Source organism: Clinocottus analis, unplaced genomic scaffold, assembly GCF_023055335.1.
Source record: "Clinocottus analis isolate CAN_PGR_092001 unplaced genomic scaffold, fCliAna1.0.p SCAF_19, whole genome shotgun sequence".
NCBI lineage: Eukaryota > Metazoa > Chordata > Actinopteri > Perciformes > Cottidae > Clinocottus > Clinocottus analis.
The window spans coordinates 6510022-6532917 of record NW_027175920.1 but is presented as its reverse complement, the minus strand read 5'-3'; the positions used below and the strand labels follow the sequence as shown (position 1 = coordinate 6532917).

Sequence of the window (22896 nt, the reverse complement as noted above, 5' to 3'; positions counted from 1 at the left end):
TACATAATTGCTGGCTAAAACAATCTAGGCTTTTAACTACACCCGTTGCCTCTCTTGATAATCTATATCATGCCTGTGTTGTCATGATTATCCTACTGTATTCCTATATCTGTACACAGCACACCATTTCTAATAATAATGGCATATCATATTCTCCCCTCAGGCATGAATACGTGAACTGAAATATAAAATGGGATAAGAGTTGCTCCAGAAAATCTTCAAGTTGTATATTCTTAAGACATAAATGCATCACGCCATATGTGCAGGCGATGAGATAAGAAGAGAAACAGGAAGTGTAGGTTTTTAAGAGTTTACTCTGCTGGGTAGGATGCAAAATCCTCGCCAGCTTTTCATAATCAGATACTCTTCAGCTCTCACTTTGTGCTTCAGCAAATGCAACAATGAACTCATGTTGATTCAAAAATGGATACGATTACAAGAAGTGTTTTGCAACTGGTCAAACATGTAATAATGTCTTTAGGAGGAAGAGGACACTTGAAATGTCAACATAAACTGATGTTTTGGTAACTTTTGCAAATTTTGCTGCATAAACTGATTTCCTCAGTCTCAAGAAAAGGCTTTTGAAGAAAGGCAAATTGTCAATGTTTTTATAAATCTGTTAAAATGTATAAATTTACAAATGAAACAAACTCAGTGTCACAGTACAACCAGCATTTGCTGCACCCTCGCAAAGAACGCATTTATTCATAAAAGTGTATTTTTTTATTTATCACAGTTGAAGAATAGCATTAAAAGATAAATCATTTCAGAAATAAAAGTCTTTGTTACAACTTATATTTGGTTAATAGCTCCATTGAAACATCTTGAAAAGGCTGATATGATGTTATGGGAATATTAACAATGTCAGATAATTTGATCTGGGAGTTCAGAGGCGAGCTTTGCCCTCTTGTGGACGTCTTTTTGTACTTGAAATAAAAAAACTGATTGGTTTGTACTTCAAGTGAACAGGCTTTGCAAATAATTTCCATTTGATATTGTCTTTTCTCTGGGAGTTAAAAAGGATAAAACCTCTTTCTGACGTATGTTAAAAATGACATAACAGCAAACTGCCCTCGGTTGTCAAAGTCATCATTTCTGCTTCTAATCGGAGAAAAATAAGTGAAGAACCGCTTGAGGCTCATCCCCATTCTGTCTGCGTCTTCATTCACATACACTCCTGAGGTGTGGTCTATATTAAATACTTGTCTTTTCCTTAACCTGTTTCTTCCTCCTTCTACAATTATTACATTCAAAGCATTCTCGAGGTAATTAAAGAAAGAAAAATTTGGACATAAGCCCTTTTTTTGTAACAACACCACATATCCAAGAAAGGCACTTTAGCAGACAACGCCACCTACTTGTGCTCTCAGGTAGCCGTCATGGCATGGCTTCCAAAGAAATTCACACGTCAGGGACTGGAAAGGATTCAGCCTCGCTGGGTGACGACAGAAGCATGCAACTCAAATATGAATCTACAAATATGTGTGGCAACATTGGATCTTTCCAAAAATATAATTAAATATTTTTTTTAGGATCATGTATATTCACTTATGATCTTCAAATCTAGTCATCTTGGATTGGAAGATAATTATTAAAAACACCATTTTTACAGAAGTCTATATACAGTAACCGTGTGCATGTTTCACCATGTTTACACAACACACCCTTGCACCGTCAGAATTGTATCTATCGAGCCGTGCGATTGTCTTTCCTCAGCGTCATACACGCGGTATGAGGAAATATGTGTCGGTAAAACCTCTGCCTTTTGTTTCCTTTTACAGAAAGCTTTGGAGAACACACATCTTACCTTCAGTATATACAATACACAGTGAATGACATCATAAAGCACGCTGTGTTAAAACTGCATTTCATCTTTTTACATATAATGCATACATGGAGAATTTGATTTTACAATCAGTAAATAATCACGTTAAGCTGTTCTAGGCGTTTGGATCGAGTGAACTAGTAAAGTGACTGATCTATAAGAACTGCCCACAGCCCTGGGAAAATACTGTCAATTATCTAAAGTGGTCAAGGCAGGGTGGGTGCAAACCCACATATTGTGGAAATAACCGCCTCAAATGTAGCCGTCAGTCACTGCAGGGACAGCTGGGTGGATGCAGAGGCTGGCCTCCAGGTAGACGCAGGATGGTCACTTTCACCTGAAGAAAGAACAAAATGGAACCCGTCACATGACTCGCCACACATTCATCGCCACGTCACCGATGCTGAGTTAGTGTTTTGTGTTCGCCGCGTGACCGTACCTCATTTTTGAGACACTTGCTGATGTAGATGTTGAACATCTCCACGCTGCCGGTGTGCAGGTCATTAACTGCCAGAATTTGGTCTTCTTTGTGAAACAGGCACACCGTCTGTGGCTGGCCCGTCCACCCAGTCACACTGTGAGCAACACAGCCACACATTCAGCCTTTTAGTTTGACATATTATGCTTTCCTAAAATATGCTTTTGTAATATGCTTCATCACCACCACCTTGCATTTAATATCTGAGGCCACTGAATGTCTGATGAAAACGGAAATGTGTGTGTCATAATCAGACTACTGTCCTTTTCTACTCTACTGCAGTTTTAATGCATGTATTTTTCTTATGCATGTCATTCTCTTATAACTTTTGCATTTATAGCAATGATTTTTTTTGTATTCTTAATTCAAATTTTGACCTTAAGTTTATTGTAATTTTGTGTGGAAAAAGGACATTTTCTATCAGAATCCGTGTTCCTGAAATTGTTGGCTCTTAAGCTGTGTTGCCGTTTTAAAACGAATTAAAAATGTGTTTTTACAAATAAAGTGATTCAACAGCTTTTTCTTAGTTTGTTAATGCCATTTTTCTCACTAAGCCCAATAGAACCAGGCCTGGAAGTAAACTATCAATGGTGTGTGCTTTGTCACATACAGTAACAGCTGAGAAGTAAGACCGTGTTTTTCTACATCTTAATTCTACATTACTGCAAAGAGCAGTTACGAGATCTTAGTTTAAATACATGCTCACATTTTCACACAATACAGCTAAATGCTCTGACTCCTCCCCGTGCAACATTAAGTCTGCCTCACATTTCTCAAGTGGAAATAAGGACGCACAGCATCACAGCCTGAATTGAACTGTGTGTTCAACCAATAGAAATGCTTGGTTTGTGGGGCGACAGTTGTTCTTTCCACTTATCTCTATCAAAGCAGTCCAATGTTGGAGACTGCCATTTTTATTTCATATACTGCAATAAGGTAAATGATCCCATTTCAAACTTACCTTGGTTTCCCATCCACTTCTGTTAGTGTAAGGTACTTTTTCAAATCTGCCTGCTTGACGACAAGATCTCTCTCCTCTGGAGTGAGGGTGTCAAGGCTTGAAAGAAAAAGACAAAGAGAACTTTATTAAGGGTATTGTATCAATTTGCTATCGAGAAAAACCTAAATCTAAATTGAAAATGTCAATTGAACTCGAAAGACCATTTCCCAAAATCCTCCTGAAGTTGTTCTTAGAGTTGCATATTCATTTCAGTACACTCTTAAGTAAAGAGGTCAAAGTTAGGAGCAGGAACACTTGCAAGAAACAAGGAAACTAAAACCTTTTATGCTTCAGATTAAAATCAGTCAGTCTGGGATGTGTTGAACAAGAACAAAGAAGTCGAGTATCTGTACAGATGTCCTCTCTAAAATTCTGTGGGCAAAGTTGCCTGAGTTACTAGTGATTAATGTTAAGCTCTGCTTATTATCATCTAGCTATCACCATACCGTAATACCTTAAGAAACCACTCAAACCTGTCCATTAGCATGCCAGGGCTGGTCGCAGCATTCCTGAAGTAAGTATAGTTTCTTACTTGACTGAGTCACCTTTTTTTATTTGTTCTCTGTAACCATTACAAAGCAGTTTCTAACTTTGTGATCGACAAAAGCTCAGTCTGTGTTTCGAATGTGTCTTAGTACTATTAAAAGCACAGCAACGGTAAATGAGTACTAATTCTAACTTTATGCTTCAGTTCTTCATCACACCTCATAAACTGTTCCTATTTGTAGTGTATTCCTACAACAAGAGAGGTAATGTGCCCACTTGGTGGTTACTTCTACCTTTCAGTAGAGCTTTGTTTCTCCAGTCTCTGCCCATTCTGTCCCTCCAGCATCTCTACAGGAGAGACAGCACTATTGTCACTGGAGCTGCTGCTGAAGTCGGATGTCAGACGCTTTTCTTCTCTGCAAACGTAAGTAAGATGTTGGTTTGTGTCTCAGTTACATTCAGTTACAAGTCGCTGAGCAATTATTGGTTTACATCCAACAAAATTCCAGAAGACAGCTTGGAGAGACAGTGAGAATAAATCCGAACGAGGCTTTTTTGAAGCAGGAATCAAGGCCTACGCTCTATGTTGAGCATGAAGCGACATCTGAATCCACATGCACTGTGTCGGCGGGGTGCCTCACAGGCAGACAGCACAAGAACAGATTTCGTTGCTGTATTAGAAGCAGTGAATGGAAAACAATGACAGTAAAAGAAGAAGAAATTGTTTGATGATGGGTGAAAGACCTTCGCAAAACGCAAAAGAGGTTTTCCTCAGTTGAACAAAAAGAGCACCAGATGTCTTGAGATTTATTAAAATAGTTCATAAAAGCAGCATGAGAAAAGCAAATCATTCCCAAATCACCGTAAAGGCGCCACAGATATTCTAATTAAGAGACACTTTAGAAAGGAGTCTTTTAACGCATATGCCAATATTGGTAGAGAGGATGTTCTTCAGTGTAGCAGCACAGCAGCAGGCCAACAGTCAGACATCAGAGTGAAATGCAGAAGAATCAAACAGTTTTGCAATATAACAAATGTAGGAAAACAAACAGCAGGAAAACATATTTTCATACAGGGGAGATGATGGCATAAACCTGCTAGAAGAGAGATAATGAGGATGCTTTTGACTGATCGCCTGTTTAAGGCATGGTAAAGAAGCACTCAGATCTGATTGGCTAAAACCTGCCCTCCTTGAGATGCTGTGGGAAACAGCAGGTCTGACAACATAGACTATTTTTGAGAAAAATGGAAATAATTCCTTCTCCAGATGTAAAATTGATTGATAACGTGTATTTATTCCAGCTTCATCCTTACGATGCCTGGTATGAACAGCAGCTTTTGGTGCCTAACATTAACTAATGTTTGCTACAGAGAAGAAGGATGTATATTGTTGTATAATGAGCACTGCTGAGTCGGTGTCTTGGTATTTTTCTTGTAGTTTGCTTCCTGCTTGTTTTACTGCCAGTCTTTGAGCGTTTTCCTGCCTTTTTGATTGTCGGTCACGCCCTAATCAGTTACACCTGTTCCTAATTAGTCTTGCACTCACTCACTTTCTACACACCTGTTTTCAATCACTATGTATACCATGTAAAACTCGTTAACTTTGTCGGTTCATCTTTTGTTGCTCAATAAGCGAGCTGTACCTGTAAGACTTTTTCTTTATTAAAGTGTCTTCACAGAATCTGCCCGTCTCTTCCTGTCTGTCCTGCTCCCAGACTCTATTATTCGGCCCTAGACTACTTCTTAGCATTTACAATTATCCCATACAAGGTCTATCACCAGGCATTTTCACGGCTCAATAGTTGTTTTTCTGCATGATCATTGCCGCCTTGTTCAGGAAAAAGCCTCTTACACAAGATGAAAAGATATGTATCGCATCAAGCACACAAGTTGCCAAACAGGCTCTCAGGTTTGGCCTTTCATAAGATTCTCAAATAACCTTTAGTGACAATAGTTCTCTGCTTTTAAAATAGCACACTAATTGTTGTAAGTTCAGGTATTTGAGCCAATGAGATTGCGACTGAGCTATTTCTGTATCTAGGGCACTGGCAAAACATGTCACACAAAGAGACTATAAGGCCCTGAAGACAAGGTGAAAAGTCAGAAATACACACGGCCCACCGAAAAAGAAAGCAACCTTGTAATGAATCAAATCTCTACCTGTCCTCATCTGTTGTCTCCTCATCGAATGAAGGCAGCGGGGAAATCTGTGTCCTCAGCTTGTCAAACACTTCAGTGACAGACCTCATCAGGGTGCCTGTGGTGACCTGCTCGACTTCACGGTCCCTAAAAACATTTGGCACAATGATCTTTTTTTTTGTTACAACAAGATTAACAATTCTTATCATTATCGGGAAACCTGTTTTGTTGTTGTTGTAATCTTTCCCTCTGTAAATCAAACTTACGCTGCTATTTGTGCTCTTTGGCTAACTTCGGACATTGATTCATATCTGCAAGGGACATATATTCAAAACAACAGAAATAACGTTAGATACCGGAGAACTTAAGCAACAAAAGTGAACAAAGTAAAAGTAGTGAGGGTGAATACGATTAGTTTGTGCATTTTTAACTCGAAATAATTTGAGCAGATCAATACGCTGTCGCATATAAAATAAACACTCACACTGCGTCCATGCTTTTGCGACGGGTGGTGACTGTGTCCTTCCGTGAATTTGTCATGTAGGCTCTCGGATAGTCATAGATTGGATTCACAGGCTCTGATGCTCGTCTTTTGAAAAAAACGTTAACCTGCTGGCCAACCGGAAAGCATTATGACATTTATGCAGCCAAGAGATAGAACTCCTGATTAAATAATTGTCCTCTGAATTAGATTTTTGTTCACTAATTACCAAAAAGTTAAGATGTCATACCTTTCCAGAGTCGGTGGTATCCAAAGCATTCGAGGACGGATCAGACATGGACCGAAGTTTCAAATCTGCCTGTAAAAGAAATCGTTGTATGTAAACAATATTGTATTGACATTATTCTGTCAGCAGAAGTTATTTTTATTTTTTGGGGGGATTTATGAGACAACCCCAGACAAAAATGTGCATTGTATATATATTGCTCTCAGAACATTCAGCTTATTGCCCCTGGGTTTAGATGCCTTGGTTATGCATGAAGCTACACTCAATTATAGATAGACTGAAATGTATTTGAATTTCCGGTATGAACACTGAGAACATGCTGGAAGTTCATCTGGGTTAATATTTTATTTTAATGAATAGTTCTTACATTTTCTGAGACTTCTTATTTCCTTGCATTAAGCACCCGGACTAGAATTTGTCTTTACTGGGAGAACTTCATGTCCAGTTGGTGTCAATATTTTACATATGAGTGCCTCGGTATCTGAGTGTTTACAGCGCATGCCATAAAACAGAAACGTCTCGGGTTCAATTCCGGTCTTGGGACCTTTGTGGCATGTCACACTCCTCTCTCTCTCTCTCTCTCCTCTTCTTCTACAGTGTCCTATTTCAAATAAAGGTCTAAATGCCCCCGCTCCCTATAAATATTTCAGGATACATGGATTCACATGTCTTTTCCCTCACAAAAAGAAACCAACACCCCAAATAGATTCACACAAAGAAATGCCATTGTGTCTCGATGTATCAAAGTGAGCATCAGACCGGCAGGATGCATGCATTTAACGATTCGCCAAATTCTCGCGAGACATGCAACATTGTGGACCGACCTCAGCTGCAGATTTCTTTTTCCGCATAAGGGGTTTTGAAATAACCTGGTCGAAAGGGAAGAAAAGTCTCATTTCAAAAGTTAAATATATGTTCATTTGCTCTAGGAGAGGATCCATATCACTCTCATGTCAGCTGGAGCCAGTAATCTGTGATCTTAGACTAGCAGCAAGATTAGAAACACTGGGAAACACCTAGACTGGTTTTGGGGTTTGTCCTTTAAATATTTACCTCGATTGTTGGCTGCCCGTTCGACATTTCCTTTAAAAGAAAAGGGAACAAACATCATAGATACAAATAAACGCAGTGTAAGAGACTCTTGGTCTCAATAAGATGTGACAAAACATGATAAAGAACTAACATCTCAATGTACCTGTGGCGTCAGACATTTATGTGGCCTGTTTTTTAAGGCTTCAAACAGGTCGGAGAACCAGCCGTCCACTTCCTCACTAAAAGCAAGAGGAGCAAATGAAACACTTGTAAAGCAATCATTTTGGGACTCCAAAAATGATTATGTTGCCGTTACGTTTATTTTAAAATGTAATTCCAAAATCTAATATAGAGTGAGCATAGTGAAATTTGGGCAGCAATTTGGAAGACAAAGCCATTACCAGCTGATAGACTGTTACTAAAGATAACCAACACCATCATTTCTTTTTGGTTGTTCAAACTGCCAAAATAGTAGGTGGGGTGAAGTGTGAAAATGGGAAATTATTATTATGTTATGTAAGAGGCGCTGTGAACATGTCGGCGGGGGCCTTGAGAGGAAAACTGGCCACCCAGCTGTGGCCTAGTTTCACCATCACCTACTTTTAAATTGATTCAATCCATATATCTGGAACCATTTATCTGCGCAATGTCATGAAAATCCCAAACCAAACTAGTAAAAAATATATATTCTTATTTAAATGGCTACATTTGTGCACAATCCAAGTTGATTTGGTTGGACTTTTTTTGTTTTGTTTTCAACAGGCTTTTGATTCAACATTTTAGAGTGAAGTTTTTACAGTACACTGTTGTGAAATGCTTGGAAATGAAAAAAAAAATCAATCTTAGAGCTTTATAACCCCCTGTAAAAAACAGCTGACTGACCTGTTGTCCCCGACGAGGAAGTAGTCCCGCTCAGCCGCCCTGATGAAGAGCACGCAGGACGGAGAGCACTTGAGGCTCTTCTGGACCCAACTCCATTTCTGGTGTTTTTCAGGGCTCACATACAACAGTGAGATCCTGACAAATAGGAAATAAATTACACATTTGTTGAAAAGAAAACCTCCAAATGTTTTGATGGCTCTTCTGTGAAAAACAAAGTGGATATTACTGCATTTGAGAGCTTTTAAATAAATAAAAATAATGAATTTTATTAGTGAGAACATACTGCGATAAGTCAATCCCTCCAATGGGCTTGTCCTTTTCCTCTGGACTCCTGAAGTACTTCAGTAGGTGCTCTTGCTCATTGATTTTGAACAGCACAAAATACCGCTTCTTCCATGATTTCTGCAAGAGAAACACGATTAAACACAGAAACATAAAGAAAGGCAAATTATTGCATCCATCGTGACCACTCTGTCACCTCTGTCTTCAACCGTTTCTGGGGAGGAGACTTGAACAGGTATCCAGATCTTAATTCCGTCGTGAGTCCGATTGATTTGTAAAACACTGCATTTCCGCCTAAGGGAAAAAGAAAAGCCCGGTGTTTTGTGATCAATATGTTTAAATCGTGTCTTTGTTGACAGACATCTTCAATGTTATTTTCCTATACTTGCTGTCTGGGAAAAGGCTCTAGAGGAAGAATGAAGATGGGGATATATTTATTATCACGGCTACATTTTCATCTTAAAAAAACGCTGCTGACTATAATGAGCAAACTCTCTTTAGTGTCTGGAGGTTGCTCACCAATTCCTCCGCCAACACTTAACAAGACCAATAAAAAATACAATGATATACATTTGGCTATTCTCTTCCGTTTTGGTCGCTGTCTTACTTTGCATCATTTACTGGGTCTTATATGTGTTCATGTACTAGTCTGCACTGGTTTTGTACTCACTTTTTAAAAACACAATAAATACATAAAATAAATCTAAATAAATTAGCACATTTTAGGTTTCCTTGTGACTTGATAAAAGCAGTACCAAAAATACAAGTAAAGAACTACACAAGCAGATGACCTACCTGTGTTCTTCTGGCTCTTATGCATTGTGACACCACACCTAAACCAAAATAGCACAGCAATGTATCAGTCACTGTCCACTCAGAACAGCATCAAAATATCCATAAGGAAATAGTTAACCTTTCAAACTAACAAAGCAGGGCTTAAATAGGCTCACGCCTCTGGCAGAGCAGAGAGTGAAGTGCGGCTCTATGCACAAAACAGAGAACGTTAAGGTGCAGGTGTATGATTCTTATTTTTGATTTATACATATTTTCCAGGAAAGGCAAATCTGCCACTATGTAACATATATATATAAAAAAGTATATGTATCTCAGGCCTTCACACAATTAAACACTCACTATTTGAAGACGGAATCAAACCTATGTTGGCAAGTGGACCCTTTTTGATTTTGTATCATGTCACAAAGCAGTACGTAAGGAAAGACAAACAACTCTAACACATGACACACTATATACGCCGGCTCTAACAGTAGAAAAACGACAACATAATATTGGTAGTCTTACCTGTGGAGCACCTTGAGAGATACTGTTCACCTGGCTCTCTTTGACTAAGTGTGGCTGCATGAGGAAGCTGGAAGCTGGTAAACAGTGACAATATATTCACACGGGGAACTGGAGTTTCTGGTTCCTGAACTCAGTTTCTTTTAAGGTCTGCCTGTGCTATTGTTTGGCTGCAGAATACCGTGCAGTAAAATATATTTTCAGAATTTATGGCACCACATTAAAGATCTCTGGACACAAAAGAAAACTTTGATGCCAACTGTTGACACCAGATGCTTTATAGGTTGAAATCTAAAGACTAATGTGTGCCGCCGGGACAGGGACTTAGAGGTTAATCCCAAACATGTATAAGGTAGGTAGGTGACCTGGGGTTGTTCTGTGCGTTGTTCCAGGTCATAAATATACGTTAGACTTAGTCACATAATAACTCGGCCGCGCCAAATCATCACTGAGGGAATTATAGATAAGTTTGTCTCGATTGTACTTAATTAAATCTGTGACAGTAGTCACAAGTAAAAGCTCACTAGCGTGGACCAATATCCACTTTAACTAACTTTTAATTAAAAAATGATAAGAAAACATACTTTTTGTGTCACTTTTCACACAAATATATGGGTCACACATTATTTAACCAACCTATTTAGCATTTATAAGCACTATATACACATTTGATGAATGGTTGTAAAACAATATAATGTAGTTATAAACAGACACAGAGACATTGTAAGTGTTTAGTACAGAATTTGGCCGAATTTCGTTTTTTCTGCTATAAAGACAAATTGGAAATTCTTACACCTATTGTCATTCATAATCAGTTCATGCATCAGCCTTCATTTCTGGTTGTTAAAAAGTAATTCATATGTGTGTACAACTGCAGTACAGTGTATAATGTATGTGTTAAATGTTTTACATAGTGCTTATAAATGCTCATTTATGGAGGTAATGTAAAGTGGTACCAATATGTTCATACTTTATAATCAGAAGTTGGAGCATAAAAATACTTGCTTTGTTATAAGATTAGCAGGTGATTTTTAGGAAAGCAACATTTCTGACAAGTCAAATCTAGACAAATAAAAGATGTTCCTGTTTCAGATTTCATATTTAAACTGAGTCCTTAACATCACATGAATTAAGATGACGTATATCTCTCGATGTCTCTCTCCACAGTGATTCTCTCAGTCGATGCGGCAGTCAGACAGAGACTTTTGGTGCTGCTGACCTACATTTGCATAAACATTTGTGCTATGCAAAGGTCATAAGGGTCATGGTAAGTATTTTTAACAAGCGTTTGCTGAGACTAATGTAACTGGCTCAGGGGGTAGATGCACTTCAATCACTGTATCCGATGTATCTCATGCATATGAATTATCCATGAGATACAAAAGCAACATCAATGTCCCTTGAACTTCACAAACTCCCCCAAATGTGCATCTAGGCCACAAGCAAACACACACAAACACACACACGTACATCAAGGTCAGTGTCAGGTTGGTATAAATAGAGTTATTATGGGTTTCTTGTTTTGTAGGACATGGGTAACTCTTCCTCAAGTCACAGTTTGCCCTTCTCTGCCCGAATCCCCGTTTACTCCCTCTTGTCTTCAGAGTTCAGATTCATGTCCTCTCCTTGATAAAGCAAGACACCTGTTTGTAAAAGGACTAGGACAGATATCTCAAGGCCACCATGTGCCCTCCCCGTCCCCCACACAAAGCCTGTGTGACAGGCCTATAAAAGCCTGTCACAGACGTGTTGCCACAAGTCAGTGGCGTTTACTCTGCACTTCCAGTCAGAAAATGAGCAGTAAGGTAGGGGGGAAGGCCTCACATGAAGTAAGCACTTTCACATTGTTTTCTTTTCGAGAAGAAAAGCCAACGCCACTATTGACCCAACACCCCTTTATCTGCAGTTCTTGACATTTTCATTTTCTTCACGTTATCTGCCCGTCTGTGTTTTATAGGAGGTGCTCCTGAAACATCAGCAGCACCTGCAGAGACAAAGAGATGGCATCGCCTTCAGGATGAAGAAGCTGGCAGCTAAGCAGGCGGAGATAACAGTAAGTCTGTTATTATATTTTCTACCAGTGTTGTGTTGGGAGTAGAAATACAATACAGAGGAAATTGCGTGCACTTGTGACATTGTGTGTGAACATTGCGTTCCAAAACATATTCAAAAGTAATATTTCTGTTTTTCAACTCTCTCTCATTTCAGAAAAAGACCAACGCAGTGAAGGAGAAAATCAGGAAAAAGTACGAGGACATGAAGCGGGTTTTAGATGAGGATCTTAAGATCACACTGACCCAGCTGGACACCGAGTACGAGGCCACGGAGAAGTTAATGGAGGACAGGATAGAGGACTGCTACCACCTCACTCAGGAACTGGACCAGGAACTGTCCAACATTAGCGCTCAAGTGAAAACAGAGGAAATTCAAATTCAGGTTAACACAAGCACAAGTTCAAACACTTCATGCAACTTCTTGGAACTTTCATCTATTGGACTGTTTGTCTTCAGCGGTTTTGAAAGTTGTATTTGGCAGTAATTAATTATTGTTTTTATATCTTCTACAGAATGCTGAAATAGAAAAAAGGTATGTTTATATTTGAGGAAATAACAGCTTGCTACAAATATGAATTGAATATGAAGTCAGCTTGAGCTCAGCACGAGGTAGCGACTCTTTGCTTTGTCTGAAACTAGAATATCTGAGACTCTGAAGCGGACTGACCCCAACACAATTCAGATGGATGAGTTCAAACATGAACAACTACTGAGTCTCACAATCAACCTGCTGCTGTTCATCAGATCCCAGGTCCCTGTCACCAAGAAGCTGCTTCAGACCTGTGAGTTTACTCAAAAAATACAGGGAGATTGACATGTGTGGGGGTCTTTCTCCTGTATGTCAAAGGTTGCAATTGCTGCCAATTATTATACGCTGTTGGTGTCATGTGTCTTCATGGTAAACTCGTGGGGAGAACATGACAACTGCTTTTGTAGACGACACTGAATTTTCCTGATGCCGGTTCCACAGATGCAGCAAACGTTGTCCTCGATGCTGAAACTGCCCACCCGAAGCTGATCATCTCTCCCAACGGTGACTCAGTCACCTACGCGGACACCTGGCAGGATGTCCCAGAGACCCTCTCCCGCTTTGACACCACCCTGAATGTAATCAGCCAGCAAGGCTTCAGTGAGGGCCGCCAGTACTGGGAGGTGGATGTGAGTGGGAAGACCTACTGGGAGCTGGGGCTCACCTACCCGAGCATCCCACGCAAGGGCAACGAGGAGGACTCCTGGCTGGGCCGAGGCAAAGAGTCGTGGTGTGTGGAATACTTTAACGGAGACTACACAGCCTGGCACGGTGGAGTGCAGCATGAGCTGCCTCTGCTGGCAGGAAGGCAGTTCACTCGCATCGGGGTGTACTGCAGCTTCCCCGGGGGTTTGGTGTGCTTCATAGGAGCCGATACCGTGACCCCCCTCCACTGCTTCTGCGCTGGGACCTTCACTGACACCCTACATCAAGCCGTGTGTCCTGGTCACGACAACGAAGGCACAAACTGGAAGTCCATCAAGGTCTGCGATGCCTCTCGATCGGCTCCTGTTCTCTGAGGTGGAGCGGGAAGGGCCAAGAATGTGTTGCACTGTGTGGTATGCGCATCAGTTGCCTGATCTGACGTACTTAACTTTTGACCCCAGATCGTCTCTTGGTATTGTGCATGCCAAGCCAGTCTAAATTTGGCTAAAATTATTTTTTAAAGGATGTCTCTATTTTTCAAATTGTTCTTAATACAGTGGTGGGTGGACACAGCATAGGTAGTTTAACAATTACACCTGACAGTGATTGTAACTTCTTATATGGATTTACTTTTTTGAAAGTTGAACGTCGAGTGTCTTCAATCAAACAAACATCTGCCCTTTATTGTGTCTGTGTTTACAGCTGTTCAAGAAATATGACACAAACCTCATTACGGAATAAATTCTTTATGTTTAATACAATAAAATGTTTACATAAGTATTCCTCTGTTTTTTAAGTTAATTGTACAAGGTATTGCCCCAAATTAAAAAGAAATTGGGCCAGATTAAACTTTCAATGTAATTCATTCATTCATTTTTCCAAATATTTTCAAATATATTCCTGAGGACAACAGCATTTAACACCAGAAAGCATTTAAAAATTTTACCCTTAAAAATATTTTCTCTCCCTCCCTCAATTCCAATCGAAAACAAGTGGAGCAAACTCTCCGTTCAGCACAGGTTGGGCACCACATCGCTGATCAGAGATCCATGTGTCGAGATGAGGCTGTATTGGACAAGTGCACTGGGTGGAGAGTGGGACATGTCCCGAATTTAAGCCAGCATTGATCAAACTTCTGGCAACTCGAAATATGATGTAAAAGTGTTATTAAAATAATAATAACAAAAAAACTGAATAAAGATACAAGTGTAAGTGTAAAAACATTGCAGCAACAATGAGTGTGTATTGCGGACATGTGGATTGTGTATGTTCACCACCAGTAATAGCTGCCTCTGTGATTGACAGACTTGGGCACATTAACACAGCGTAATTTCAGAAACAAACTTTGTGCAAGTTGAAATGACCATCAGCAAAGGTCTCAAATATCAAAATAATTTTATATTTTACCATATAACGCCATCATAGTAAATAATTTACTAAATCATGCAAAATTGTTTTGTAAACCCTTTTTCTTTCTTTATGATTTTCTAAATCAAAGATCAATAAAAAAAAAATACAAATAGGAAAACTTTGCTGGGTATCTCTTACCAGAGTGTAGTGTCTGTTATGACAATGTACAACACTAATATACAGTGAAATGATGTGGCATTTGTGCTTTGGGCTCTAGTCCAGCTTCACACTATAATATTTCCCAAATTCATGACACAGTTTGTGATAGTTCTCTTTTCAGTGTAAAAATCCTACTGCATGTACCCTTTCATTCATCAAAGTTAATAAAGAGGAATGTCTAACTTTAAAAAAGGGAAATTAATAAACTGATTTGATGGACCTTGACTAATAAGGCGAGTGCGTAATTTTGATTATAAGCAATTATAACTTTTCTTCCTTTGGGGTGAACAACCAGCAAGTGAAGTCTTTAACATCAGGCTAATAGAACTGGCAAATTGCAAATAATCGTCGCTTTTGTGGGAGTGGACTATATACTATGCACTTGACCCAAAATGTCATAGAACTAATCACAGCAAAAGATAACACCTTCCTAGCCATACGGATATGACATTCTTTAACATTACAATAACCCACTTCATGGGACATTAAAGAACCTGAGGATGCCAGCATGCTGCTACCAACTTAAAACTTGCTAGGAAGGCTGAGACACTGAGCCTTTGGCAAGAGCATCGCCACATGTTTCAGCTCAGAGGAGTGTTGTCTTTTTCTGTTGTCTCTTTTTATCTGACAAATTGACAGCTGAAAACATTGAAACACAGATAGCTGAAAGTGATCTGATCCATTTTCCAGATGCTTTTCCCCGCTCTTACGCATCAGACAGGGTTTGTGATCAAGGCAGCGGCCTCATCAAGCAATCAAAGGGTTTGCTCACTTTCCTGGTGGGTATCTATATACATGTTTGATGGGCTTTTAAAACATTCAACTGTCACCTGGTTTCCAATGTAATGGTGGTGTACACTTTACAAATGCATTGGGCTGCATTTGATCTCCTACAGCACTAAAATGCAAGAGCCATATTTAAGTCCCTGTCCATTCTATACAGTTCCTTTCAACATCTATTGCAAATGCTGGAAAATGGAGAGACTCATATTCAGATATGATTCCCCAAACCCACAAAGAGTGGCAGCTAATTTTCCGGGCTGGTGGAATAACATGGATATTTCACATGCCTGTCAAAAAAAGATCAGATCAAATGTGACGCCATTACTCCGAAGAATAACCTGAAGAAGGAAGAGGAAGAAGTTTCACTATCAGCACATGAACGCGGAGTGCCACTAAAGCTATTTTTCTATTCTCATGGAGTGCTTGTTTTCGGGCCCAACTACACATGTAAAATGTCATATGTGCTCCAAATGTGCAGTGTCATGCTGGGCCTGAATCATCCCTGAATGCTTTGAACGCTAAGTCAGTACCTGAAACAGTCAGTCAGTAGTCAGCAGTCAGTCAGTCAGTCAGTCAGTGAGGCTGGCACTCGGTCAGTCATCAGTCAGTCACAGTCTGGCAGTCAGTTGAAATACAGTTCTTTTGTCAGCATTGAGACCACGCAGGGAATCTGCTTCTTCTCGCTGAAGCGTGGGTCTTCAGACCAGGACTCAAAGCTTGTGGCCACCATGTAGTTGACCCGAGTCAGGATCTGCATGATTTCCAGCTGCTTGCCAAACTCGTTGAGGACGTTGCAGAGAGCCTGAACAAACCAGGAGCCGCGCCCAGGGTTCCTCCATGAGTAATAACCTGGAAAATCAACATGAGTCAGCACTGAAACTAGCGTCTGCTTAACAATGAATCCAGCACAGGTATGTGACCGATGATGCATACTTAAACTTCAAACTTTGTGTACCTGGCACAGTAGAGTAAGCAAATAGGAAATCTGCCTCTACAGGGATCTTGTGCCTTGGATTAGCATCTGTCTCCAGGGTATCGTTTGGCGGACCCGAATCTGTCTGTATACCATCATCAAATTCGGAACCCCGGCAAGCCTGGTGAAGTAAATGAAATGACATTTTATTGTGACCCTGAGTAGCTTTGTCAACGTTGACCTGGTGGAGCAATTTAAAATTAACTGTTTTTAAAAGCTGAGATGGAGCAAAAAGTAACACAATATCTACCATATGTCCGTGGGGAGCACCTGAAAGCCCTTTTAAACTGCCTTCTTGACAAAAACTAACATTTAAGTTATATGCTTTGGTCATTCAACCCCTTGGGATGATCATTTGGGTCCAAAAAGCTGTATTCGCCACAATTCTACATGTTAATTTACAGCTGTAAAACAATTCTTTTCTCTTTATGTCACACCATCTTTTACAAATGAAAGTCCTTAGAAAGTCGTACCTGAATGAAGAAGAGTTTGGGCTTTCCGACTAAGCTTTTGCACATGTCCCCCCTGAACAACGAAGTCATGGACTTGATGGGCATGGCTCCATCGGTTCCGTAGATCATGCCCTCCTCACCATGGCTTAGCAGGATACAGGCGAAACACGAGCTGTCACTATGGTCTTCCTCCGAGGCTGACCCATACACACACAGACAAACACTCAACTCTTAGCTCGGCTCAGGCCTCATTAAACTGAGATATATTGTGTGAAAAGTTGACATTTTATCCGGAGGGTTGCACTGGAGAAAAGTGATCATCTGTCCCAAAGAGGACCATGAACGACTATAACAGATTTAATAGCGTCTAGTCTGCAGTTGCAGCGGTAACTTGCTTTGAGGGTCGAACCTGAGAAAAATAACGACTATCTCCGTCAGACCTCGCTGCTAGCTGGACAAAATGTGTGCAGATTCAAAAGAATACCCGCCATTAAAATGTCATATTATAACACAATAAAGAAAAAATATTCCATTGGTTTCCCCAAGGGAGAATTAATGCTAATCAAATTAAACCGAGCCAGTGGCTCTGATCAGTGACAACAAAAGTATTGACCTTTTGGTCAAATTGGAAGCAAATGAAATGAGGGACAACAGTCCTGCAATAAATCTTCTCTTCATGAAGGAAATAATGATGAATGTTGGTGAGCCTGTTAGAGAGTGGTGTTGATTCAACTTCTTTTGATTTAATTGTATTGTGCAATACTACGAGGTGTTTGTCCACCCAATAATATATCAAAATGAGTAGATTAAATATAAGAAATAGTTATCATCTCAATGTCACACAATACAAGCAAACAGCAACAATCACAAAGTTAAATCTACTTTTCTCTATCATCACGTTTGTGGTGGAAGGTGTCAATGCAGAAGCGTTGGATTAGACTAGTTTGGTGTACTGATCAACTGGCAAATGATGATATGACTTTTTACGGCATGACTAGAATGTCAGTATGTGTATGAGGCAACAAACACCTTTGAAAATGATTTCATGATGTTTCCAAAAGCTTTCTCTATTTCATATTTGCTGGGCTTGGTATTGGCATCCTATTAGTTCGACACTGTTACTTACCACCGTGAAAGAAACATGACAAGTGTAAGGACTTCACTACTCACCCTCTCGGAGGAGACTCTCCATCTTCTCACACGTCTGATCATTGTAGATGAAGACATCGAAGCCCAGGCTCTTGAAGCATTTGAACAGCTCTCCTGCGTCTCGGTCCGTGCCGTTGCGTACATTCATCCCTGCCATGACAATCTGCTTAGATTACATGCTCTTTTTGAATCAGGTATACAACGTGTTTAGAAACATGCTCGCCGTACCTGTCTTTTCATCAAAGTTTTTGTTGTTGATGATGATGCACTTGCCCACACGTTGGTGGCTCATCTTATACTGGAATGTTGGTGAAACGATTCTGTAATGGCTTTCAGAAGAGTAGTCCTGCTCCCGCGTCTGGCCATCCTTATTCTTCTTACTAACGGAAACAGAAGATCAAGGACAGTTAACACTTCATGGTTGCGTTTGTTACATTTAAATTTCCACAATTGTATTTACTGTACTTAATGCTAAATGTTTTTAAGTTCAGCTGATCTAGACAATTTTTTTCTTCATTAATCTCCTTTAGGCCTTATCACATAAACATTTAAAAACTTAAATAAGAACACTAAAATCAATGTAAACAACAACGATGATAAGAATAACAAATGGGTAGGCCATTAGATTTTTTAACTTCCGTAATGTCAACTCTCTTATCTTACAGCGTCTCGCAAAAGTGAAACATTTTCAATAAAACAGTCTTGACTCTTTAAGAACATGGCAGTGCCTTTTAAGGCCAAATGTTTCTACACAGTTACTTCATCATACATAAATGTCAAGACTTTCAAAGCAAAGAAAACTTACACAAAACTGACTCACTCTGATCCACTTACTCAGAAAGCAAAGAGTACATACATTTTCAAATTAGGCATTAAAGTCACAGCCAAATTTGATCGTAGTAATCCACCATCAGAAGAAAGAAGAAACTAGAACATTGTTGCTCAGTGCAGATATCAAAGAAATCCTAACCACGTCAAGGCAGATGGAGCGTGAGAGTAAATCTTCTACGAGAGGCACATCTCACAGACCTGTCATATTTCCATTCTTTAAAAGACGCATCCAGATAGCAGAGGCAACAGTGGCCTGTTAGGGGTTCAGAAAATCCAGGCTTGTTCCAGAAGAGCCTCGTCATCAAGTTACTCAAGCACGGGAACAATGCACAGCAATGCGCACTAACAGTCTCATGCACGTACTCACAGGCAGCACAGCCATACTCTAATCGACATGTGATCCAGAACTTTTCACGGACCCCCTCCCTCCTGACCCACCCCCCCGCCTCCCCAACCCCTCCTCTTCCCTCTCTCCCCCCACCCCCCCTCTCCAAATTGAGCCAGCATACTGTACCAAACAATTGCATGAGGGTGTGCAAAGAGCTGGAACTCTGTTCTGCTGTGGGCTGGGCATGGCAGAAAGAGCAGCAGGTGGGAGGATGGTGATGAAGACTACGAGGCGGTTGCGTCTTTCTTACCTGGGTTCGTCATTCAGCGCTACGCCACTCTGCATCTGAAATGCGTTGGTTTTGTCGTCCTTTTTTTCTTTTTTTCCAAAAAGTTTGTTTATCCAGATCTGGCAGCTTAATTTTTGGCGGTGTGCTATGATACTGACATGCTCTCTGTACTGGATGGACACCTGACTGGCCCAGCGGGTGCTGAGGATGGGGGCGGCGCACTATGAGCCCCCCTGAGTCAGCAGCCTCGCCATCACACCAGTGCTTTCTAAAGGCCTATTCACACACGGCCCCTGCACCTCACTCCCTGCTGAGGTCAGACAGGGCAACAAGTTGCTCCTCTGCTGACAGGCACATAATCCACCTGTACTGGCACACGTACTGCAAGGGCCTTATTACCTCAACTTTAGAACTGGAGGCACGGGAAGATGTACAGCTGAAAAACATCTATTTCACACAACAAACACACAACGACCAATAGAAATCTTAATTATCAACACTTACAGTCTTGGATGAAAGCAAGATTTAGCCTAAATCCAAGTAGTTCAAAAGATACAGACAATTGTCATTGGAATCTGTATGGGAAGTGCAAAGATAAGTCATTTTCAGATGACATGGTATGTTAGGCATGACGTAAGAAACATAACAAGTTATTCCGACGGTTGGTCATGCCTTCTTCCATGAAAAAGACACACGCAAGTACTGTAGATAAGTTGGTATCAGTTTGATGTAATACTTCTAAATATGGTGGTCATCTTTGCGACCAAGTAACCACGACTAAGTGGCAAACAAACAAACCATCAAGCAGATTAGGCTTTTGTAACTTGTTGATATACAATATTTTGCCTTTAAACAATTACATTTTAAAAGGAACTCTTATTTGTTTACAATCTAAAATGGCAGATGCTTTTTTTTGTTTTTGTATACGACTTAAAAAAAAAGTTTAAAAAAAAATGTAGATGCAAAGTACACAGGCTCTTGTTTCATTACCACTGTCTTGGAGAGACGGGAGACAGCCGTTCCCTCACTACAAACGTTCACAGCGCCACCTTGTGACTCTAACAGGAACAAACAGCTCCCTCACTGTCACTTTTAAAACTGACACAAGACATTTAGAAAGGGTCCATATTTTATGATATCACACTGAATTCAGTCAATTTTAGACTCTCCTGTAATACAATCTAATTTTGTGCAGCCACTAGAGGACTGACATCGGTCCCAAATTTGACTTTAAAATAATTTCCAAGCTCCTTCCCCCATTACACAAATTAGGCTATCCACAACTGGGTTTCTGTGTCAAATAAAGAGTAAGAATTTAATATTTTTCAATCTGTCAAACCAGTGCCACTCTCATGTAGAAACAATCTTACCATAAGTGCACAGTGACACATCCATCTCTTGTTATTAGTAATTGTGAATAAATAATAGTTTGAGTAGTTAAACGTGTGTGTGTGTGTGCACATTTAGTTTATTTCTGAGTATATGGGTATAGCATAAGGTATATGATATGAGAAGTGTTGTTGTTTAAACAAATCACTGTTCATTTCAGATTCTTCTAAACTGGAGAAACGGGTAACTGCATTACAAAAATATCAAAGTGGAAACTGGGGACAACAGAACCGGAGGAGAAACGGCCATGAAAGAAAACATGGAAAGACAGAAGCAAATAAAAATAAACAGAACAATGCGAGATGGGTACAGCTGCAAACACTTAAGTCATGTGCACTTGATTGGGCTCCGCCCTTTAAACGTCACCAAATAATTACAACCAATGGCAAGAATCACCAGTAAAATAAAATATAGAATATGCCACATATGATACGACACATATAGTGTTGTGCTATAACTTGAGTATTGAAATTAACCATTCTTCAACAGTACCTTAATAATAACAAAAGTGAAAGCTATAGTAAAACGTTGATATGTTTCATACATAGTCTAATTGAAGTGAATTTAATTCTTTTTTGGGGGAGAGGGTGAAGGTGGGGGGGTTCTTTTCTATGATATCTGTCTTCACATCTTTAAACATCTTTATATTCAACTATGTTGAAAAAGGAAGAGGAAGTCACCCAAACAGCAGAAATCGTCCTCTGCGGTCCGGCTTGGCGTCTGTCTGGTCTCCCGACAGCTCCCCTTCGTCCTCTTCAGCTCCTAGACCAATTGGCTCAGCAGGTTGCCCGGCCATCTGCAATTAGCACGGGCATTGACCGATTAACTTACTGTATAGGACGCCACCAGTGTATTACCTCGTTATTACAACCAACTTGTTAGCCGAGTGTGTGATTTGGTTAGCTGAGCGCTATAAGTGCGTCAGCAAAATCTCTCTTCCGTTTCGAAACGTGCGGACAGCATGAGCGCGCACTCACTCGCCTCATATGTTATGTCACCTTTGCTACTGCGTGAAAAAAGTTGATTGCGGGTTTTGTTTTTCCTTCTCCAAAGTTTCGGCCAAGTTTCTGTTCCTCAATGAACTTGAGAAAGCGAAAGTAGGTCTCGGGTCGTCTCCGGGGTGCGTAACTACGTCACAGCCCTGCGTCGTATTCATATTAACCGGTTATATCAAACTCCACCATTTCTATCCATTATGTTTACCACTATGTTTATCCACCATATCAGGTGTGATTTACAACTGTAATAAGCAGGATAAAGAATATGTGGCATATATATGTCAAATTTTGCCCACGGTAAAAATAGAATATGTTTTTCTAAAACATAAATCAGTGGTTCTCAAATGTCAAATATATTTATGTTTATAAAAGTAGCATACATTCAAAAATCCTTTAAAATTTTGATTTAATACATTCGTATATATCTTGTATGTTTATATTGTATGTCAATATGCCAATTATATCAAGTGATGCTGAAATCCAGAGGCAAATGATTTGAACGTGTCAACATACTTAGTTCATGAAGCTAAGTAAAAGTATTACATAATGTATTATGCTTTTATGTCTAGGTGTCATGGCAAGATGCCTAAAGTTGAACTAGCTGTCCAACTCAGGATCATTACACACATACAGTGACATCTGACCTGTCTCTCTCTCTGTGTCCCTCTCTAGCTCCGTGCAGACAGACAGCTGGACTCAGCCAGTCTTCCAGCATGGTATATGAAAGGGGGTTGGCCAATCGCGGGACATGGTGTCAAG

The 22896-nt window shown here is 40.1% G+C and overlaps 3 protein-coding genes across 3 annotated transcripts; 1 reads left to right on the top strand and 2 right to left on the bottom strand.

Annotated features, from left to right (window-relative positions):
* Positions 1-691: 691 nt before the first annotated feature.
* Positions 692-10188, bottom strand: LOC137789804 (pleckstrin homology domain-containing family S member 1-like). The gene is made up of 15 exons (XM_068583599.1): positions 10152-10188; positions 9648-9685; positions 9049-9146; positions 8854-8972; positions 8571-8705; positions 7852-7927; positions 7710-7739; positions 6660-6728; positions 6413-6540; positions 6195-6239; positions 5950-6075; positions 4083-4205; positions 3265-3360; positions 2265-2400; positions 692-2162 (listed from the first exon to the last, which is right to left on the bottom strand). Exons 2-15 carry the CDS (start codon positions 9670-9672, stop codon positions 2091-2093), a joined length of 1278 nt encoding a protein of 425 aa, XP_068439700.1. The 5' UTR covers positions 9673-9685; positions 10152-10188; the 3' UTR covers positions 692-2090.
* Positions 10189-11941: 1753 nt separating this feature from the next.
* si:ch211-28p3.4 (E3 ubiquitin-protein ligase TRIM21) lies at positions 11942-13750 on the top strand. Its single transcript, XM_068583971.1, has 5 exons — positions 11942-11977; positions 12106-12201; positions 12357-12584; positions 12816-12984; positions 13173-13750. The coding sequence occupies exons 1-5, from the start codon at positions 11942-11944 to the stop codon at positions 13748-13750; spliced, it is 1107 nt and encodes a 368-aa protein (XP_068440072.1).
* Positions 13751-15716: 1966 nt separating this feature from the next.
* casp7 (caspase 7, apoptosis-related cysteine peptidase) lies at positions 15717-22242 on the bottom strand. Its single transcript, XM_068583087.1, has 7 exons — positions 22138-22242; positions 21820-21935; positions 18531-18682; positions 18324-18452; positions 17175-17350; positions 16684-16822; positions 15717-16577 (listed from the first exon to the last, which is right to left on the bottom strand). The coding sequence occupies exons 2-7, from the start codon at positions 21933-21935 to the stop codon at positions 16351-16353; spliced, it is 939 nt and encodes a 312-aa protein (XP_068439188.1). The 5' UTR covers positions 22138-22242; the 3' UTR covers positions 15717-16350.
* Between the last annotated feature and the right edge of the window lie 654 nt (positions 22243-22896).

Bases quoted from the DNA above. Each gene is read 5' to 3' on its own strand.
- LOC137789804 (XM_068583599.1), bottom strand. From the start codon at position 9,672: ATGCATAAGAGCCAGAAGAACACAG. The intron at 9,147-9,647 runs GTAGGTCATCTG...TTTTTCCCTTAG, and splicing joins TAAGAGCCAGAAGAACACAG to GCGGAAATGCAGTGTTTTAC. The intron at 6,541-6,659 runs GTATGACATCTT...CCGGTTGGCCAG, and splicing joins ATACCACCGACTCTGGAAAG to CAGGTTAACGTTTTTTTCAA.
- si:ch211-28p3.4 (XM_068583971.1), top strand. From the start codon at position 11,942: ATGAGCAGTAAGGTAGGGGGGAAGGCCTCACATGAA. The intron at 12,585-12,815 runs GTTAACACAAGC...AGCACGAGGTAG, and splicing joins CAGAGGAAATTCAAATTCAG to CGACTCTTTGCTTTGTCTGA. The intron at 12,985-13,172 runs GTGAGTTTACTC...CCGGTTCCACAG, and splicing joins CAAGAAGCTGCTTCAGACCT to ATGCAGCAAACGTTGTCCTC.
- casp7 (XM_068583087.1), bottom strand. From the start codon at position 21,935: ATGGCCGGGCAACCTGCTGAGCCAATTGGTCTAGGAGCTGAAGAGGAC. The intron at 18,683-21,819 runs GTGACTTCCTCT...TGTTTCCGTTAG, and splicing joins GGACGATTTCTGCTGTTTGG to TAAGAAGAATAAGGATGGCC. The intron at 17,351-18,323 runs GTGAGTAGTGAA...TGTATGGGTCAG, and splicing joins GGAGAGTCTCCTCCGAGAGG to CCTCGGAGGAAGACCATAGT.